Below are 22465 nucleotides of genomic sequence, written 5' to 3' on the forward strand. Positions count from 1 at the left end.
TTGCAGAATGGATGTGAAAATTGGACTTGTTTTCATAGCAATGATGCCATAGTGTCTTATTTATTGACACTTTTTCCCCCTTGCTCTGGGATGTATTAACAATTTTTTGTTGTTATATCGGCCTATTTATTTGTAAGATCGCGGGTTTGAATAACAACAAAACATTGTAAATTTGAAAAATTTTAAGTGATAATATATTTATGACATGGACTGTAGTTCAAAAAACACTTTTTCAATGTTAGCACGCTCAAGTTGCTTAACTTACTACACTTTAGATAAGATAAAACAATCCTACTGGAGCGAATAAAAAAATGTAGTCATTAGATTGTTGATAAAAAAAAAACAAAAAGGAATACAACTTGAAATTTCACGATTTCCCGATTTGCAAAAAAAAAAAACAATAAAACGTAATAACAAAATAGAAAAAAACGATCAAAGTAAAATAAAAAGTTGGAACAACAAAAAATTTTGTATATTGAATTAAGAAATTGTAACGTAATCACACGCACGGTCGACCATAAAACCTGAGGCCACCGTCAATGCCACCTCACCCCCAAAAGCAATTGACTGACCAACATTGGTCGACTGCTTAACAATCATTTAGCTGTTCCACGAGTCAAGTTCATTCAACGTGGTCGAGGAACTGCGGTTCCGTGTAATCAAATTAATCGCATGCGAAAAATAAATAAATACATATAAATAATAGCAAAGAACATAATTATAACAAAACAAAAATATAAATGAATCGGAAAGCAAACATAATACTTTGAACAATAAGATGGATTAACTGAATTGAAAAGATAAATAAATAAAAAGAAATCAAAAGTAAAACGAAAAAAGTAAATATTCAAATATGTGAATAAAAAATAAATGTAAGGCGCGATAACGTCCGAAGAGATTTTAGGCCGAGATTATCTTCCAATTTGCGTCGTACTCCTTTTTAATTTTTCCTACAAATCGGCGGGACGGGACTTACTTGTTTCATGCCGCCCCGAACGGCATCGCAAAGCAGATGAGTTTTCACTGAGAATGTTTTCATGGCAAATATGTAAAAGTAAAAAAAAAAACCAGTAAAAAAATTTAAAATCAGGTGGATCGAGCATAATATACCCGAATTCGTCGGAATCTAGAATATTATTATACGGCTAGTAAAAACCTGAATAAATGGTTAACCTATTCATCAAATGTAAATTATTTGATAAACTACCTACAGAGTTACAAACGATTAGAAGGCAAACAGTATTCCTGAGGGAAGTGAAGCAGTGGCTTCTTGGTTTCAATCATGAGGATATTGAAATTCTGCTGCGATCTATGCTGTAATTTCTCTGTCTTTTAAAGGTTGCGTGAACAGGGCCAAAGGGACTTTGGCGTTCGTCAAACGATGGTCTAAAGAATTCGATGATCCATGTATTACTAAAACTCTCTTTATATCTTTGGTGCGGCCAATATTAGAATACGCTTCGATAATCTGGAACCCTCGTTAACAGACGCACTGCGACGAATTAGAGTCGGTTCAAAAGCAATTCTTGATTTTTGCGCTAAGGGACTTACGATGGGACCCCTCAAGGATTCTGCCTCCCTACTCCTGCCGTTTAAAACTTATTCAGCTCCCTACGTTACGGAGTCGCCCTGTGAAATTTTATATAATGTTCCCTTTCGACCATCTAGACATTTTCAACCGCTTCATATAAGCATATGTAGATCGAATTTTTAAATGCACGAACCTCTCCGTTGTCTGTGTACTGACTTCAATAAGAATTGCAAAAACATTGACACACTCTACGTAATAAAAAAATATCTGCTGACTACATTAAATACGCAATGATTTGGGTGGGTGGCTTGGAATCACGTCCTTTCCAACCTCCCACTCTTATCAGGAGCTCCAGTAACTTTGGTCGGGTGGCTTGGAATCACGTCCTTTCCAACCTCCCACACATCGCAGCCCTACTTGTTGTGTGTCAAATATACATCAGCTGCTCGAAATCACGTCTTATCACTAGCTCCAGTAACTTTGGGCGGGTGGCTTGGAATCACGTCCTTTCCAACCTCCCACACATCGCAGCCCTACTGGTTATGTGTCAAATATACATCAGCTGCTCGAAATCACGTCCATTCCGACAGCACTGATAATCAATTCCCGTTGCTCGGCATCACAGTCCATCCCGACAACTGATTTAATAATGTACATACATATTTTAAAATATAATTTTGTTCAATTTGTATGCTTCTGTAATTTATCTGTAATCCGTACTATATTTAGTCTGATTGTTAAATTTGTAGACCAATAAATAAATAAATAAGTAAATAAATAAAATATAGTACTAATTAATTATATGAAAGTATTTACTTTGCATCCCAAGTTTTTTTATATCAACAGTTATATTAAGTTCACTTAAATATATTTCCCTTTTTTATGTTTTTGTTCTTTTATATATGTATATATGTTCTTGTATTATCATTATGCGCCCACAAGCATCTATAATACAAAATGTAGGATATGAAATTTCTGCTGTTCTTAAAATGAACCTTTAATGCCATTAACTATTTTCTTATTGTTATTATTCTAGTAATATTTTATGAAATTTGTGAACTATTATAAGAAAGTAATGAATAAACAAACAAACAGATACTCGAACAAATTTACGCTCTCTTTCTCAGTTACCACATTTGTTGTGCCTTTCAAAATGTTAGATTATAACAAGTAGGCACGGTTATCCCGTTCGATTCTCTGTTTTATTATATTCCTTCATGCCCTTACAATCTACTATAGACTGGCGAACACAGCTAATATACTCTTTTATCACGCACAACTGGGTATAAAAAATTAAATTAATAATGTTTACCTCACGAACTGATATTCAACCTTGATTTGTTGTTATTGCTTTTGCTAAATTTACTAATTCTATAACTATTTCATATTATACAATAGCAGACAGAAATGTTGTATTTTTAACTTTTTTGTTGGCATGTATGATGTCGGCTGATTTTGGCCCACTAACTGATGAACATTGTTTGCGCTGTTAATGATTAATCACGAAACTGGCAAAAAATCGAATAATTAAAAAGCAAGCAACAACATTTGGATAACAAATTGTAGTAAGACATGCGAGAAGGCGCGAATGTGAAAGATTTCAAGCTTCATTAGCATACATAAAATCAAATTAATATTTAGAGCACCACAACTCAAAGGAGAAATATGGAGCTTTTATACCTAGCTATACTAGTATACAGGATATTATAACATTGTGTACGTGCTATGTTTTATTCAAATTTTATATTGGAAACCATGAAAACAATTCAAATTTTGAAACATGAATAGGACGGTCTTGTAAATGGCCAAACTATAAAATGGTTTCCAAAGTTAAAAAAAAATTGTTTATGTCCGGGTCCTGGATGTGTCCTTCAGTGATCAAAATATCAGTATAGAGCATCATCTTGTGCACTGTTTTTGTTGTTGTAGCAGTGCTTCTTGTGCACTCTTACGCCTCATTGTTGTGAAGCACCAGTTGGAGAAGATAATTCAAGCGGCAGAACTAAAGCGCAATGATACAAAAATATACAATACGTATGTATGTATATTAGGGTAACGAAATCAAATCAAATGTATCGATTTAGTACTAGGTCAAAGCATTATTCCAAATCTACTGGAGTAGAAATACCTAATAGTCACCATGGATTCCTATTTCAAACAAAATAGTTTGATGGACTGCTATTGGCCGGATCCGCTCTTACTGAAACTTTTCGTACAGCAAATCGGGAGATATGTATATGTACATAAGTGTTTGAAAATGTCGGAGTTTTTTCTATTTTTTTATTTTTATGTTTTTGTAGCAGTGTAGTTTTTCTACCAACAATCTTAGCACAGTAAGAAAAAATTTTACATTGTTTTTTATAATGTCTGAAGGTCATAATTTTTAACCGATTTGGACATTTTTTCTTTGTGTTGAAATTTAGAAGAGAACTGTCGAGCCTGATTTTTGAATTTTTGTTTGTTTATATAATTTTTTTTGTGCAAAGTTGAAGGACATGGGAACATTTTTCCCCCAGCGGGTTAGGGGCTTAGAATATACCCGCGGCAGGTATCAGGTTGTGTAGCGCAACCCTCTCAAGGGGTAGCCAGCGCAATTTATAGCTTCTCCATCCGCATTTGTAAACATCACCTGCCCGTGCCGAATTCCTCTTACTTAGCAGGCGAGGCTTTGGCGATCACAACAACAAACAACAACAAGAAAATTTGTTAAAATTAACATATTTGAATTGAAAACGCACTAAAGTTAAAAGGAATTCACACTCAAATAGAATTGCTAGTTCCATTCATAAAACTCATAACTACAGACACTTTTATCACTGGTATTTAATCGACTGTGTTCTTACAGGGTCGTTGCTCAAGAAATAATTAGACGCACATATATTTCTTGGCGAGACCAGGGCTCCCCTGGGCACTTTCGCAAAAAAAAAATCTTTACACAAAGGTTGCAGAGGTGCATACTGCTTGACAAACGAAATTTTTCGTGAGCATTTCTTGAGCATCTTTTTGTATAAAATTTTTAATTTCTTGCGATGTGGTACCGCGCTTTAAACTAGAAGGGAACTTGACATTTTCACATTTGAAATCGTTGTTGTGCTTTCAATTAAACAATACACATCTCTTAAAACTTTGAATAGTATACATTTAGGTATTTCCATTGGCTTGGAAGAACATTTTTCTCAGAAAAATTTATCTTCATTTTTATTGGATTTTCTTATTGTAATTGATTAGAGAGAAACTGCATAAATATAAAAAGAAAAAGTTCCAATCATAACTTCTGTTATAAATTTCTGATAAGGAAGGAAATAAGCTGACGATTAACAAACTTAAAGATTTTACTTTAAATGGAATTTGCTTATTACATTAAAAATTATATTGTGAAGGAGAGCCGTATTTATATCATTAACCAAAAAAATTTTTCGTTTTTTCTTTAGAATTGTGAAAAAAATTTACGAAAAACTCGGAAGCGAATAGTTATGGAAAATATATTTTAAGATATCTAGGATTTTTGTGAATTGGGTAAATGTGTTGAAAAGTTGATAGCATCACAAAATTTAAAAAAATTGGAGTAATTGGATGGGGAGAAGGACAACTAAGAGGAAGAAGAAGCAGAAAAGTAGTGGAAAATTAGGGAGACAGTTAAAGTGATAGAGAAAGGGAAAAATAGTGGGAAGTGAAGAAAAGTGAAAGGGAAGGCCGAAAGAGAACGGTAGAAATGAGAAAAAGAAGATAATGCAGAAATAATTATAAAAGTGCCCAACAGTTTACCCACCAAAGCTCGCCCAACCGGTACTGGGGGTGCCCCCTTTGACGCGTGCTTTAATTTTGTATGTTTTTCATGTCGAGTCATTGAAAGGCAGGGATTTGTCGACGGGCGAGTTTTAAAACTGCTCAGCTACAGAGAAAAACTCATCAGCTAAGTAAAGGACTCACAATGTTCGATTCCATACTACTAATTGTGAAACAATGGATTACTATTTGTTAAGAGAAGAAAGAATAGATAGTATTATGCTTAAAAGCGAATCCGAGTTTATAAGTGCAGAAGTGAAAGTTATAATTTTGACATAAATAACGGAAGGTCTGGTTTGGTTCAAAAATAGTTCTTCAATGTTTCAGAATAAGAAGTTTCTAGAAGGTCGAAGGGGAACATTGAAGTTCACTTTGCTCAGTAGAAATGGGCTGGAGACCAAACCGTTTTACAATTTAATCATAAAAACCAAGTTTCACATTGAAAGTACATTAATGCAAAAAGTAAGAATTGTTTTTGGATTGTTTCCAGCCCATCTTCATGGACCTGGTAAGTCGGGCTCCAAACTGTTGAGCCATATTCTAGTATCGATCTAACTTATGTTGTAAAAAGGGCTTTAGTCACGTAGAAATCCCTTAACTCTTTTGACCATCGTGTTACGCATGCCAGGACATCTCTAGCTTTATTGACTGTTGTACTGATATAAAGATTAAACCTAAGTTTGACGTCCATCGTAACTCCCAAAACAACGAAATCATATACTTGATCAAGAATGTGGTTGTAAATTGTATAGGAAACAGGCTGTAGAAACCTGTGAAAAGCATATATATGTATTTACATTTTTTGAGATTGAGTGGAATATAGTTAAAATCGCACCAAGTGACTGGAGAGTCAAGATCTGAGTGTGGAAGGTCTGTCTTTCTAAGATGCGTAAGACATAAAAAGCTTCACTTCGTTGGCATACATCAGCACTTTTGAAAACAATTGTGAAGGATATATGTATCGTTAATGAACAGCAAGTACAGAATCGAACCAAGATGCTTGCCCTGAGTAACACAGGAGAAAACATCAATATGGTTAGATAATAGTGAGAGTAAGAGCAAAAGTGAAACTACAAGGGAATTGGAAATAGTATGTAATATCTTAAATAACTTTCGAATTATATTTATATTACATTAAACCACAGCAAAGCGAGAGAGGAAGAGATATGTATTTAGCATGGGCGGATCCACAGAACATTTTGGGGGAGGAACTTCACGAGCAAAAATTCGATTTTTTTCAACACACTACTTATTCTGAACGAGACTAATATTCCTGTGGATCGACTATAAAAACGGTTGGATATGTTGTGATATAATTTATAACCATCTTTCCTTTTAAAAATATATTTGTCCAAGAAAAGAATCACAAAATCGGTTAATTACCACGCCCACTTTCTATATAAAAATGAAAAATATACATATAGAATACATGTATTTGGCGATGAAAAAAGTATATTGTTCCTGAAAATACATTAACAGAGCAATTTCAGATATTAATTAATGCTGTGGGGGCGATCGACTTCGCCGTTTCCCGACAAGTTTTTATATCCAGCTAAAAGTTTAAACATTGAAAGATCATTGAAAGAAAAGCTACATGGCTGTCAGCCGATCGAAAAATACGGCACAGAGTATAGGAAAAATTTTAAATGTTACCAAAAACTTAGCAAAAGACTGAAGGTTTCAACGCGGGTCAAATTTGGGTCAGAGCGAAGAGGGTGACCTGGTAACCAATGTTAAGAGAGTGCTCATATTCTAGAGGGCAATCGTTTACGTCTTCTTTATTGTATGGTACACCCACCGAAGGGATAATGTTCCGCCCGCTCTTCACAATAATTGCTACTGGAGCATTCCACGATTGGTACGGAACAAATCGTACGCATTTTTTTCATTTTTAGTAGAGCTTACGATTTCTTCTCGAACACAAGCGAGATTTTCGAGACCCGAGAAATCGAGAACTGGACTTCTCGCGAGATTCTCGTGTCTCGAAGTACTCGTAAATCTTGCGAGCTTCTCGACATTCTTACTTAATCGCTGTATGGAGAGTATTTATACACTTTGTTTTTTTTTACTTGTGACTTTTTTGTTGATTATATTGCTTCCTAAAACATATTTATTATACATATAATTTTGATCGCAATATTTTATTTTCCAACGAGACACCAAGAACACGGCTTCTCGCGAGATTCTCGAATCTCGAATTACTCGTAAGGCTCGCGATCTTCTCGGCTTTCAATGCAGTCGCTGCATTCGCAATATTCTATACATTTCGGGGTTTTTTACTTGTGGTTTTGCGGACATTTTGGCTTGTGCTCCAGAAGAAATCGTAAGCTCTATATAAAACAGCCAATGAATCGATAAGTTGAATGTCGAGAAGCTCGCGAGCCTTACGAATAATTCGAGATTCGAGAATCTCGCGAGCCTTACGAGTAATTCGAGATTCCAGAATCTCGCGAGAAGGCGAGACACCCGAGAAATCGTATCTAATTTTTAGACTTTAGCTAAAGAAAACCACCTTTCTCAGACAAAGTATTTAGTGCATTAATATTGTATGGTACATGTCTAAGTAAAAAAAGAACCTGCTCTTGGAATATTGAAATATTTGTATATATGTAAATTGTATTTACGGGACACGTGTAAAATTCAAGTTTCAAATTTCGATATTCCCTTATACTAGCATAGCGGGCTACGCCTACAACACCTAAAATCGAGCAAAGCAATATCAAAAATTTAAGAACATGTTTTCTCAATTAGAAAACTTTTTCTAAGCGTGGTCAGCCCTAGGCAGTGATTCCGAGTGTATTTCTGGCATTGCAAGTTTCTCAGTGAAAGTTCACTGCCTTGCAAATGTCGTTCGTAGTCGGCGAAACGCCAACTTGTAGGAAAAATTAAAAGGAGCACGTTGCAATTGGGGAAATTACGTTAAAAAAACGCGCCGAGTATACTACCTTTCAGGTGGTGTGGAAAAGTGTGCATGTTATATACAATGTGACTCTTATAATTGCGATATCTCAAGAATGGTTATGCTTACAGAAAAAAATCATCAAGACAATTTTTGTAGAGAACTTCGAGATCTACAACTCTGAGCTGAATAACTTTTTTAGTCCAAATGAGATAGATGGGGACTTTAAAAAAATTCTTTTTTTATGGTGAAATTTGGCTTTGTCGTAATTTTTCCTTTCTAATATTTTTTTTTTTTACATTGAAAGTTGCTGATTTGCTATTCAAAATTGAAAAAAATACTTTGGCTTTTGATGTTGCGTATTTGCAATGACGTAGAAAATGTATAGCCGCATAATTTGTTAGTGTTTTATGTAAAATTACTACACCAGTTGGCAAATACTATGATGCTACAACATTTGCACAAAACCCTGAACTCCCTTAATATTTTTTCTTTTTTTCTATATGGTTTTTTTTTTTTAATTTTTTTTTCTCAAGCTGATACTTATTTTAAATTCTTCCTCTTTGGTAAGTTAAGGTGTCATATATTTAAAATATATTGGCGCATAGTCATAGTTAAAATAAAAAAGGTTTTAAATTTAGTTGCAGCTTTTTGACAGATAGCTCATAGAAAATTATATCAAAAAGCTGCAACTAATTTGAAAACCTATTTTATTTTAACTAGGAACAATTCGAAAATCAGCACCAATTAACGATTTTCCATGAAATGCTCGTTCTATGGATAATCAAAAATAAATATAATATATAAATTTTATTTTATTATCGTGAAAATACTGTAGTATTGGAATCTTACATTTGGAGTCTTACTATTAGATTTTAGAGGTATGCTAGTTATCAACATGAGCTCTAATGGTACTCAAGCCCAAATGCTTGTTGGGTATACTCGACGCCATTTCGAACGAACGCAAGTCAACGATAGGTTAACTAGAATTTAAGCCTGCCAGATCGGCTGCTTAAACATCAGTTAAAGTAGGCTGAAAAACTGCAGAATAAGTTTAAGCGTAGTTTAACTGACAGACTGAGTTGAACTTGTACTGAAAAGTCGGGCCTAAGCAAGGTTTTTATTCGCCAAATGTAAGCAAAAAATACCTTAAATAACTAGCCGTCGTGGGTACCAATGTGCCAAATATGAAATAAACACTAAAATGAAACTTCCTCAATGTAGGGTACTGGTAATGGATTAATTTTATTAATTTAATTAAAATATATTACTTGAATTTTCAATATGTATTCAAAACTTATTTTTCTTGATTATCAAACATTTTCATTACATAAAATTGGGTTCGATAGAAACGATTTAAAATAAATATCAAAAATATATTAACCAACCAAGTTATTCATATTACTATACTCAGTTCCTCAGAAGGTGAACATTGGAGGGACTTTTGCGATAGGCAAAAAAAAATTGTTGGTCCATTTATTATATGCATTTTTATAACAAATTATTATTATTAATAATGAAGAAAATGTCCATGCGTATTAGATAGATTTTCCTTTTGTTTTTAAACAAATTTTAATCATTCCCATTTTGGAAAAAAAAAATTATTTGAGTGAAGAATTTATAATTGTGTCTTATGTTTACAGAGCTTCGATGGCTTTTGGGGGGAAACTCCCCCAGTTCCCCCGTGGATCCGCCACTGGTATTTAGTTTGTTTAGATTTACACAACCAGCGTTTCCTTTTGATTATATTAGTTTTACCTAGAAACTATTTGTAAACAAAAAAAATTATGTTTACAACGGAATTATTAATAACATTCTGGCATATCGTTTACCAGCAACGACAATAAATATCTAATCAAGGTTGAACTGCTCAAACAACAACGACAAAGAATGTCAACACCTACATCATTATTAAAATTCACCTACAAGAAAATTTTCATTCACTGATATGCTTATTATGCCATTCATGCATTCAAACACTTTAACGGAAAATTAAAGGCAAGTAAGTAGAATGCCTTTATTTGTCGTCTCCATTTGAGTTGGCTTCCCAAGCGCATTCATTATACTACATTATACTAGGTTCAAACACACACCAAATTGGCAATTTATACTATTTGGGCAATTTATTACGCAATTTATCATATAATAAATTGTAATAATAAATTGCCAATTTAAAAAAAATTGCGTAATAAATTGTTTCAAACTGCAAATACAACCTTGTAAAGTGTGTTTATTGAGTAGATTTCAACGTCAGTTGCGCATGGCTGAACAATATGGTTGGCTCATCTCATCAGCTGATTTTATGTCATGGCAAACTCAAAATGAAACCAAAACATTGAACACATTTTCTTACAACACACAAAAATTTCAAAGTTTTATGTTTTCATTCCATTTCATTCGCCTAATACCAACACGCACATTTTGACAGTCTGAACAAAGGTATGTTCTTGCTGTAGAGATGAGCCAACCAGCTATCAAATTACTATTGTGTAAGCTAAATCGAGTTGTATGAACAGCACTCAATTCAAATCGAAATTTCCTCAATTTATTTTTCTGTTTGAACATAGTATTAAGCTATGTCTGGTACATATATTGATTGAATACATACACACATATGTATAAACATACCTCATAGCTGCGTTTAAGTGACTGGTATTCCTGCACTGTACGTGACACATTGCGTTTAAGTGATGAGATCTCTTGAATTTCATTGTCCAAAATTTGCTTCAAACGGCGCACAACTTCGGTCTCTGTCTCCAACTCGTTGTCGACAATGCATTCCGCAATTGACTTCTCAAGTTCGCCTGTAATTGAGTAATAAAAGTAAACATCCTTATATATTTAGTGGCTGACCGATTATGTATTACATAAATTAAATAAATGCAAGGCGCGACAAGCTCCGAAGAAAGTTAGGCCGAGCTTATCTTCCAATTTGCGTAGTGCTTCTAAAAATTTACGGGACGGGACCTACATGTTTTATGAGGACTTCGAACGGCATCTGCAAGGCAGAAGAGTTTTCACTGAGGAGGTTTGCATGGCAGATATACACTCTGACTACTTGCCAAATCACTGCCGAGGGGCGACCCCGCTTAAAAAAACTTTTTTCCAAACAGAAAACACTTGTTTCGAAATTTTTGATGTTGCTTTGCGCGGGGCGTGAACACAGGACCTTCGGTGTGATAGGTGGAGCACGCTACCACCACACCCCTACATATGTATGTAAAAAGTAGCTAGAGGAAAAAACAAATAAATTTGCTGAAATGCTGGAAGATGAGTAATAAAGGAAGCTGCTCATCATAAATTAACCAATATAAAAGTATCTTATCAAATAGCAACCAAACTCAGCTGTTCTATCAATCAATTAAAACTTACAGCTTGCGCTGCCATCTAGCGTATGATAGCAACTGCCAATAATGCAGTGCAAATATTCACAATAGTGCCACAGTACAAATAGATCTCTTTGTGTACTCACAATCGTTTATTAAACGGTTTTATTTAGCTTGACTTGACAGGCTGTTGGCTGGCTGGCACGAAATTTGTAATTGAAATTTAAGTAACTTCCCGATAAGCTACAAGGTTGAAACTTGGGATATAGTTCAGAATCTGATGACAATGCAATAATAAAAAAATCGCCGCTAGGTGGCGCAAGGATCGAGATATTCACAAAAATCGTATTTGTGGTCCGATTTGGCTCATATTTGGAACACATAATACATACAAGAATAGAAAGCGACCTATGAAAAAATCGCCGCTAGGTGGCGCAAGAATCGAGATATTCACAAAAATCGTATTTGTGATCCGATCTGGCTCATATTTGGAACACATAATACATACAAGAATAGAAAGCGACCTATGAAAAAAAATCGCCGCTAGGTGGCGCAAGGATCGAGATATTCACCAAAATCGTATTTGTGGTCGGATTTGGCTCATATTTGGAACACATAATACATACAAGAATAGAAAGCGGACTTTGAAAAAAACCGCCGCTAGGTGGCGCAATGATCGAGATATTCACAAAACTTGTATTTGTGGTCCGATTTGACTCATATTTGGAACACATAATACATACATGAATAGAAAGCGACATATGAAAAAAATCGCCGCTAGGTTGCGCAAGGATCGAGATATTCACAAAAATCGTATTTGTAGTCCGATTTGGTTCATATTTGGAACACATAATACATACAAGAATAGAAAGCGACCTATGGAAAAATCGCCGCTAGGCGGCGCAAGGATCGAGATATTCACAAAAATCGTATTTGAATGAATCGACTAGAAATTCTTCTGGCACTTGCCTGGATCATGTTTTCTGTCGACTCAGTAGTTTATGTTCCTGTACTGGTATAAACTTGGATCTTAATATTACAGACCATAATATGACTGGTGTCCAACTAGGCTATCTTCCACATACGAAAACAAAACACAAATCACATGTTACGAGAATAAATTATTCAATACTTAATGAAAAGTTGCGTCAAGAGGATTGGACTGATGTTTACTCAGAGGCAGACGTTTCAAAAGCGTACTCCTTATTTTTAAAGATACTGCAGACTTACATACAGCTTTTCAGTTATACCTACGTTCCTCGTAAGTTTAAAATCAAACTTAAGCCATGGATAAGTTCTGACCATATCAATAAAATAAAGCTAAAAAACAGACTAGGTGTTAAATGTAGGAAGCATCCAACCAATAGCGAGCTTCGTTCCCGTTACAAAAAGTTTTGTAAGCAAGTAAATAGGGACATAAAACTGCAACGCGATACTTATTTCCAAAGTAAGTCATTAAATTGCCGCGGAAACTGCAAAAAAAATGGGAAGTTGTTAATAACATTATAAATAGGAAAGATGGCGAACGGAATATTTCTTTAAGTGAATGCGGTAATGTCATTGACCCTTTGCTGTTTCTCGTATTTTTAACGATTTCTTCGTATCCGTTGGGCAATCTAATGCTTCTTCATGCGAATGCGTCTTGTCTAGTGGCGGCACAATTAGCTCGAGCAATAGTTTTTTGTTTGAACCTTTCTCAGGCTCTGAGATCCTGAGTATAATAAAAAAAACTAAGCATCTCCGGTTCTTGTGGTCACGACCGTATTTCTAATAAGGTCCTTAAAAATGTAGCCCTTAATATATTGGACATTTTGAAGAATCTATTTAATGCTAGCGTTTATTCAGGAACCTTCCCCGAAGATTTAAAATGAGCCATTATTATTCCTTTGTTTAAAAAGGGTAATAAGAAAGACAAAAATAACTACAGGCCGATTTCTCTACTTCCTTCTATTTCTAAGGTTTTTGAGAGGGCTGTTAAAAGCCGTCTTTTGCTATTTCTGGCAAGCAAGTCATTTTTTAGTCCTGCCCAGTTTGGGTTTAGAACTAGCCGCTCAACCGAGGATTCTTTATTAGAATACTGTTCCTTCATCTATCGGGAATTGGACAAAAAAAAGAATTGCGCGAGTCTATTTGTGGATATCACCAAAGCATTTGACACAGTGGATCATTCCATTCTACTTAATAAATTATATTATGCCGGAATTCGAGGATTCATACATGAGAGGTTTGTATCTTATCTTACTGGTAGGAAACAACACGTTAGAATCAGCGGTGTTCTAAGCAATTCTAATCCAATAACTATTGGCGTTCCACAGGGTTCTGTGCTGGGTCCAATTTTATTTCTAATATATATTAATTCAATTTTCGATATGCCTTTCGTGGGAAAGGTCACTGCATTTGCAAATGATCTTGCTATAGCCTATGGCTCGTCGAATACTTTGGATCTGGTAGCCAACATAAACCACGATGTACATCTTTTAAGATCCTGGTTTGCCAAACACAAACTCGTGGTCAGCAATAAAACCAAGCTTTTGTTTTTTAGTTTGAATGCAAGAAAATCTGCAGATGTAAATATTGTTTTTCATTCCGCGATTTGTGAACGCTTTGCACTTCACGAGCACTTGTGCAAGAAGTTTCTGCCCGGAACGTTTGATCGGCTTGCTACTTGTAGCAGCAATTGTTTCATGATTGACACTGTTGAGAACTTCCAATACCTAGGAGTAACTGTGGACCAGAATATGAATTGGGGCTGTCACACACCCCGTCTTAAACAATATTTCCAATCTTCTTTACGCTGTTTTTATCATCTAAGAAGTTGTTGTTCTAACTCTTCTCTTAAAACGGTATATTATGCTTTATTTAATTCTAAATTAATGTATGGAATCAGCTGCTGGGGAGGCGCTACCCTGAGCAAATTAAACCTATATTTGTTTTGCAAAAATTTGTTATTAGAAAATTATCTAACTTTAATCGATTGCATCCCTCAAGGGAGCTTTTTAGAAGTCTACCGAACCTTCCAAAGAGATCTTTATTATTTTAAAGTTTTAAAAAATTTTTTCATAAAGTGTGGATACCTACATAGTATGAGATCGGAAACCTATAATCTAAGGACAAACTCACATCCTGCTGTAGTTGTACCTTCCTCGCGAACGACACACTCTAGCAAGTTTTATACGATAGTATCTAGAAAACTTTTTAATGCACTACTAAAAACGTGAAGTCCTTTCTTTTGGGCCTTTCGCATACCGAAATCGAAGTTTTGCTGCGGACCAATTCATAAACAGTTTTTAATTAACTAATTTTTTCTTATATTCATTTCTTTCCTTTGTCTTTACAAAAGCTCTATTAAATGCGTTAGTTACATAAATATATTTATTTTTACCTATTTTCAACATATAATTAATTTTTAACTTTAATATTGAACAGTCCACCCCACTGTATATTCAATAGAGATGACATTTGACACTATGTTAAGTATAACATATAAAATGTCTTACCTTTTATTTAATAATTTGGGAAAAATTTAAACAACGTGACATCAGGACGGACAAGGCGACAGCTGTTTCGATTATACCTTGTAAATCTCTTCAAAGCCTTTTCTCCCGGGAGTGGGAGTCGAACCCGCACTCCTACGATAGTTGATATTGTTATAAACGCATTCAGCCACGTCACGCCTTAGTTGTTGTAAAGTTTTTCCCAATTGCCTTCTTTTTTGCATATTTTAATCTTTTACACATTGCATACCTCGTATGCAATTATGTGTTAAAGCTATGCTTGGTACGGCGGTTTTCAAAGAAACTTTGGTTTTGTTGCTGTTTTTGTTCTATTTATAGAACTACAACGAATTAACCAATTTTGTCTGTTTGTATGATTTAATAATCGGGGATTGCCCGTATTGCTTTTTTTTTTTTAATGTATGAAAACATTTATTTGAAGCAATTTTTTTTTTTATATTTTTATAATTTATTTAATAATTTGGGAAAAATTTAAACAACGTGACATCAGGACGGACAAGGCGACAGCTGTTTCGATTATACCTTGTAAATCTCTTCAAAGCCTTTTCTCCCGGGAGTGAGAGTCGAACCCGCACTCCTACGATAGTTGATATGGTTATAAACGCATTCAGCCACGTCATGCCTTAGTTGTTGCAAAGTTTTTCCCAATTGCCTTCTTTTTTGCATATTTTAATCTTTTACACATTGCATACCTCGTATGCAATTATGTGTTAAAGCTATGCTTGGTACGGCGGTTTTCAAAGAAACTTTGGTTTTGTTGCTGTTTTTGTTCTATTTATAGAACTACAACGAATTAACCAATTTTGTCTGTTTGTATGATTTAATAATCGGGGATTGCCCGTATTGCTTTTTTTTTTAATGTATGAAAACATTTATTTGAAGCAATTTTTTTTTTAATTTTATAATTTATTTAATAATTTGGGAAAAATTTTATACAACGTGACATCAGGTCTTACCTTTTCTTATATCTAGATGTACTTATCTATAAGTTGTAAGATTTTATGTTTAAACTTTGTGTTGCACAGTTTGTAATATTGCGAAACTTGTACATAAATAGATATAAGTAAAATGCCCAATAAAAATGAATCAATGAATGAATGAACATAATACATACAAGAATAGAAAGCGATCTATGATAAAAACGCCGCTAGGTGGCGCAAGGATCGAGATATTCACAAAAATCGTATTTTTGATCCGATCTTGCTCATATTTGGAACACATAATACATACAAGAATAGAACGCGACCTTTAAAAAAAATCGCCGCTAGGTGGCGCAAAGATCAAGAAATTCAAAAAAATCGTATTTGTGGTCCGATTTGGTCCATATGTGTAACATATAATACATACATGAATAGAAAGCGACCTATGATGCCCGATTTGGCTCATATTTGGAACAAATATTACATACAGTCCGGTAGAAGTGACATCAAAATATTTTGGAGTTCGAGGAGGGACAAGCATACGTGGCGCAGAGTCGAGTAAAGTCTTTGGAAGGGTTATGTATTGAGGAATTATATTGTAACAAATTGTCAGGAAAGAGTCCTTGTAATAATGAGTCACTAAATGAACTAAATAGAATAAGAAATAATAGGCAATTAAATAAAAACTAAAAACTTGAAAATAAAATAATAAAAAAAAAAATTTTAAGTTAAACGGTTTTATTGAAAACAATACTTACATGAAGTAATAATAATACTAAAAGCTAGAAAATAATTAGGTAGGTCCTAGGCACTAGTCATCACACTCCTCATCAATCTAGGGCGTTGATTAGACAACTATATAAAAGCGTTGGACGCGTAAAAGGCGTTCACGTAACCTGAGCCAATTACCGCAGATTCAGCCTATTTAGTATCGCGTATAAGGTTCTATCTAGCGAAAGACTGAAGCCCTTAGTTAACATACTGATTGGACCCTATCAGTGCGGCTTAATACCTGGTGAGTCTATTATCGACCAAATCTTCAAGATGCACCTAGAGAAGACTCCCGATAAGAGAATCGACACTCACCATCATTTCGTCGACTTAAAGCAGCATTTGACAACGAAAAAAAAAAACTGCTAAGGCTGAATTTAAATTCCCTTCAAAATTAATAAGGCTTGCCAAATGACGTTGAGCAACACCACCAGATCCGTAAGGATTGGGAGGGACCACTCCGAGAAATTCGAAACCAAACGAGGCTTCAGATAAAGCGACTTCTTTTTGTGCGATTTCTTTAACGCTGAAGAAGATAATTCTAGCAGAAGCAGAACTAAACCGTGATGGTACAATCTATTATAAGAGCTTACAATAACTGGCGTATGCTGATGATATTGATATTGTAACGAATTTATGGGAACTGCGCTTATTTACACCTTCTACTAACGTTCGTATCGCTAAGCTGTTGAATAAATAACTCCAATATTCAATAATGCAAAATGGTCTTTATTAGAGTACTTCACAATAACACTTATACTTCGCAACCAATAGCGTGCTTAAATCAAACTGATTACGGACTACTCAGCTTCTGCTGCTTTTATACTCTCTGCCCAAAATCTAGACGTTTCTTCTTCACGAATCCTCTACCTGGTCACTAGCCATACGCGCGTGTATTTGTATTGTGTAACCATATGCGTGTGTATATGTGAGCGAAGTAGTAGCTGATGACGGCATGCGTTTGTGAATATCTCTCTGCTTGTATGTTTGTGTGTACGTGATGATTAATTTGTTTACGTACATACGTGTGGCAGCTTGCTTTATTGTTGTTGTGGCTTTATTTACTTAGTATCAGATTAATGATGTGAGTATCACTTAGTGTTACTAATATTCGTCACACTGCCATATCCTAAGTCTGATCGCCCCGATCAGACAAATCTCTCGATCTAACCGCTGCTAGCCTCTCCAAATGAACCATCCTTCTATTTCGTGGTTTTCCAATTGTTTGTATGCGGTAGATGACATCGCTGATCCTCTTCACAACTCTGCACGGGCCTTCCCAACTGCACCAAAATTTGGATGGAACACCTTTCCGGCAGTGAGGGTTGTATAGCAGTACCAAATCTCCCTCCAAGAAACCTTCCGAATTATTGTTCTTGTCGTACTTGTGTTTCATCCTACTACTCATTATCCTGAACGGTTCCCTCACACTCTGTTGTTTGGCTTCGCATAATCAGTATCGTTCCGAAGTTTCACAACAGTAGTACGCCCTGGCTTCAAACCACCTTTGCATTCTTTCTGGGAAATTCTGTCGTTTGTTTTAGTGCATCTATTATGGTTTGTCAATGCCAGTGTTTTTCTCGCGGGTCCCTTGGATTTTGATTTGTTTGGCCCATCAATTCCATCAACCTTTGCTCGATTTACATTCTTTGACTTGTGTGGTCTCTGTTGAATCTCTTCCACCAGCACTCGATTACTGCTGAATCCTTTCTCCAAACTGAAGTTAAGTGGTATATCCTGGTTCTTGTAGCGCATAATCCTTCTATGTATATCGATCTTGATTTCATAGTCAACTAAGAAATCCACTCCCAATATGACTTCATCAACGATCTCTGCCACAACGAATTTGTGTAGAACCATGACCTCCCCAATTAAGACTTCAAATACCATGCTCCATATTCTCTTGCTCCGGGAAGGTATCAAACCCAATCCGGGTCCGTCTCCTGACCCCGGTCCTGAGAAATGGTTTTGCTGCATCTGCAGGAAAAGAATCTTTCTAGGACGGTCATACTCTATTTATTATCGCTACAACAACAACAACAACTTTTTCTACAATTTACAACATATAAGCATTAAACCGTGAGGTCTCAATAGAACTTTCATATTCGAGTTCCTCAGACAGTGTGTTTTCAAAAGCTTTGTATACTCTTCTTGCCGATACCAGCACCAGAGTAAAATTTACCAAGTAGCGCAACTAACAGCTGATCGGTGAAATTTGCACATTCACACGCACAGTTCTCGACTCAGTTTCAAAAAAAAACTTTAGATTATTTAGCTTAAATTTTAAAGTGAGATAATCCTTACCAATTGATATATATATAGAATATATAAGGCGTTTTTGTTGTTATTAAAAGAATCTTTTTATTTATATTAAAGTTTTTATCATTTATTTTTGAACTTTATTTTAACAATTTAATTGGTAAACAATGATTGTGAATATTCTGTGAGATTTTTCGAAAAAATTTATTATTTTTGTGAAATTTTATACTTAATCTGTGGTATTGTGGTGGTCAAAAAGGTTTTACGCAACAATACTTTGCGACAATGTATTTCGCAATGCCGAAGTACTTATGTATATGTATATATATATTTGATGCGGAAGCTTGCATTTGAGAACACGGTTGCCACTTCATTCCATTTGAAACAAAAATGGTCCCTTCTTCTCAATTTTTGTTCTTTTTCGCACGGTTTTATACGTTTCTTTCTTTTTCACAAAAATTCAAAATACTGCTAATAAAAATTTCCGCAAATCTATTATCCACATATAATTTTCAATTTACTTCAATAAAATTCTTACCACGAAAATCGCTCTATCAATAAAATGTAGCAGAACAATGACATTTCACTTGGGAGATAATTTAGGCGAGGCATTAAAAAGGGAAGTGTTGAATGTTCGGGCAAACACATTGTCATTAATTTTTGATGAAACAACAGACTTATCAGAAAAAGTACTTGTTTTATTGCTTAGATATTTCGATCGGTATTCAGTTATTATATAGTTTCAACTTTTAAGACGCTTGATTTTTAGTCTGAATTCAAAACTCACACTTAAGGCTTGATTTCCTCGGAAAGCGGTGCCGCTTTATTACGACCGCTAAAGAACGCCCGGTATGCTCACCGTTTTCAGCGACACCGCTTTGTTGGAAACTATGAACAGTTACGGCAGACGATCCACAAAATTGTATTTTACATTTTTCCTTTTTTTTTAGTATTTCCTCTTATTTTGTTAACTGCACATATAAAAATAACATGTTCAAAAAAATTTTAATTCAAAAATATTGTTTATTTTATAAATAGTTGTCAAAATGTTCACCGCTTTGACAATAGCGGTGGCAAAAAACGGTTATGAACGAGTTTCTACCGTCATGAAGGCAGGGTTGTTTTATGCCCGGCCGCTATATTACGTTACGGTGAACTTCACCGTCTTCTTAGTTTACACATAATTACTTTTACACTGCAACAATTTTGACAACATACTCTACCGCTACGTAACGGCCGCTAAATAGCGGCACCGCTTTCAAGGAAACCAAGCCTTTACTGAATCTCTGGTATGAAGTTTAAATTGTTAGGGAAAAAGTAAGCATCTACAAAAATAGCATTAACACAATTGCTTAGTTTCATTTACGGTTTACTGAGTTTGCCACAACGAAAATTTTTTAACCGTTCCTTACTAAAACCTAACTGCGCTATACATTTTATTTCATTGCAATCAAGCAAAATTAGATTCACAACGTTTTATTGATGAAAGACATAATAGACTTATCCTAGAAATTTGAAAATGTATTACCCAAAGGTACACTTTATTTTTGTTTGTGCAGTTTGAACTAAAGCCAAATGTCTCCTTTATTAAAATTTTATATAGGAAACTAGGGAAACATCCTACAATGTTTGCTTTTAACAACGAATACGACACTCTAGTAACTTGCCTAATTGTTTGTATACCAATAAAATAAAACTAAAATGTTTCCTGTTTTTGAGGTATGGTGCTTTTTCGATGAATTTTGGTTCCAAATGAAAATATGGTGTGGCAACCGTGTTTGAGAATGCATGTGACAATGTTCCCTTTTTCAGAATTAAATTTTTTTTAATAATGAAATAGTAATATGCAAGCGACTGCCATAGTAGTAGACATGTACATTAATATTATTGTAACGAATTTACTGAAATTCCGCTTATTTCTTCTACTAAGGTTCGAATCACTACACTGTTGAATAAATAACACCACTTTTCAATAATGCAAAATGGCCTTTATTAAAGTACAATAACACTACTATTGCCCGACAGATAGCGTACTTAATTCAAAACTGATTGTAGCACCTCTACTTTTGCTGCCTTTTATACTCTTTGATTTCCTCGTTGCATCTTCTAGGCGCTTCTGTTCTAAAATCTACTAGTTGGTTATCTGCTATAATTATAACTACGGATGTACGTATATAGCTCTCATATGCGCGTGTGTTTGTGAGTACACTTCCACAATTATAATTGCATATCTCAGATAAGACATCTGCAAGTGTTTATGCGTTGCTTCTCCGCTGCTTGTACGTACATATGTATAGACATAATGATTGAATTATTGATGTGCATGCAGTCACTGCTTAGCATCGGCTTAGAGATGGCAGTACCCCTTAGTCTTGCTAATATTCCTAACACTGCCCTCCACCTAAGTCTGATCGTCCAGATCAGACAAATCTCTCGATCTAAACGCTGTCAGCCTTTCCAAATGAACCACTTTCATTTTGGTTCGTGGTTTGCCAATGGCTTGTTTGCGGTACACTACATCGTTGATCCGTTTTATAACTTTGTATGGGCCTTCCCAATTACACTGCAATTTCGGGGACAAACCTTTTTCGTTGTGGGTGGTATAACAGCACCAAATCTCCTTCATGAAAACCCTCCGAATTAATTGCTTTATTGTATCGGGCTTTCATCTTGTCACTCATAATCTTTGCTCGTTGTCTTACAAGATCGTGTATCTCTCTCAGCTCTTCTTCCAAGACACCAGTGGATTTCTTGACATTTCTCTCCGCAGCGGCATCTATCCCAAACTTCAAATCAGCTGGCAGTCGAAGGTCATTGCCAAAAATTACTTTTGCAGGGGTTTGGCCCGTTGTCTCATGCACTGCTGATCGGTAAGCCATCAAGAATAATGGTATGCGGGTATCCCACTCCTTATGGTACTTGTCCACTACTTTCCTTAAGTGCTACTCCAATGTTCTATTGAATCGTTCCACCATACCATCGGACTGAGGATGCAATGCAGTTGTCCGTGTTTTTCGAATGCCCAATGATTTACACATTTGCTGGAACACAGCTGATTCGAAATTCCTGCCTTGGTCAGAATGTAACTCCATTGGTACACCATACCTTGCAACCCAATCGTTTATAAGCACTTCTGCTACTGTTTCCGCTTCTTGATTTGGGATTGGGTATACCTCTGGCCATTTGCTGAAGTAATCCATAACCACCAGTACATATTTGTTTCCGCAGTTGCTAGTCGGAAATGGACCTGCAACATCCATGGCGATCCTTTCAAATGGCGCACCTGAGTTATATTGCTTCATCTAGCCATGACTTCGGGTTTTGGGTCCTTTCGCTCTTCTGCAAACCTCGCAATCCACTCAGTGACCGACTGACGGCAACCAACCCAATAGAATCTCTGTTTAATCTTCTCGAGCGTCTTCGTGATTCCAAGATGACCTCCGCTTGGACCATTATGC

The 22465-nt window shown here is 35.4% G+C and overlaps 1 protein-coding gene across 1 annotated transcript in view; it reads right to left on the minus strand.

The window, feature by feature from the left end:
* Positions 1 to 22465, minus strand: part of RhoGAP92B (Rho GTPase activating protein at 92B) — a 131065-nt gene that overhangs the window by 79705 nt on the left and 28895 nt on the right. Inside the window, exon 3 of the mRNA XM_067759321.1 lies at positions 10845 to 11020. Within this exon, the coding sequence (XP_067615422.1) occupies positions 10845 to 11020 (176 nt within the window). The remainder of the gene's footprint in view (positions 1 to 10844; positions 11021 to 22465) is intronic.

This window comes from Eurosta solidaginis, chromosome 1 (genome assembly GCF_040869045.1).
Source record: "Eurosta solidaginis isolate ZX-2024a chromosome 1, ASM4086904v1, whole genome shotgun sequence".
NCBI lineage: Eukaryota > Metazoa > Arthropoda > Insecta > Diptera > Tephritidae > Eurosta > Eurosta solidaginis.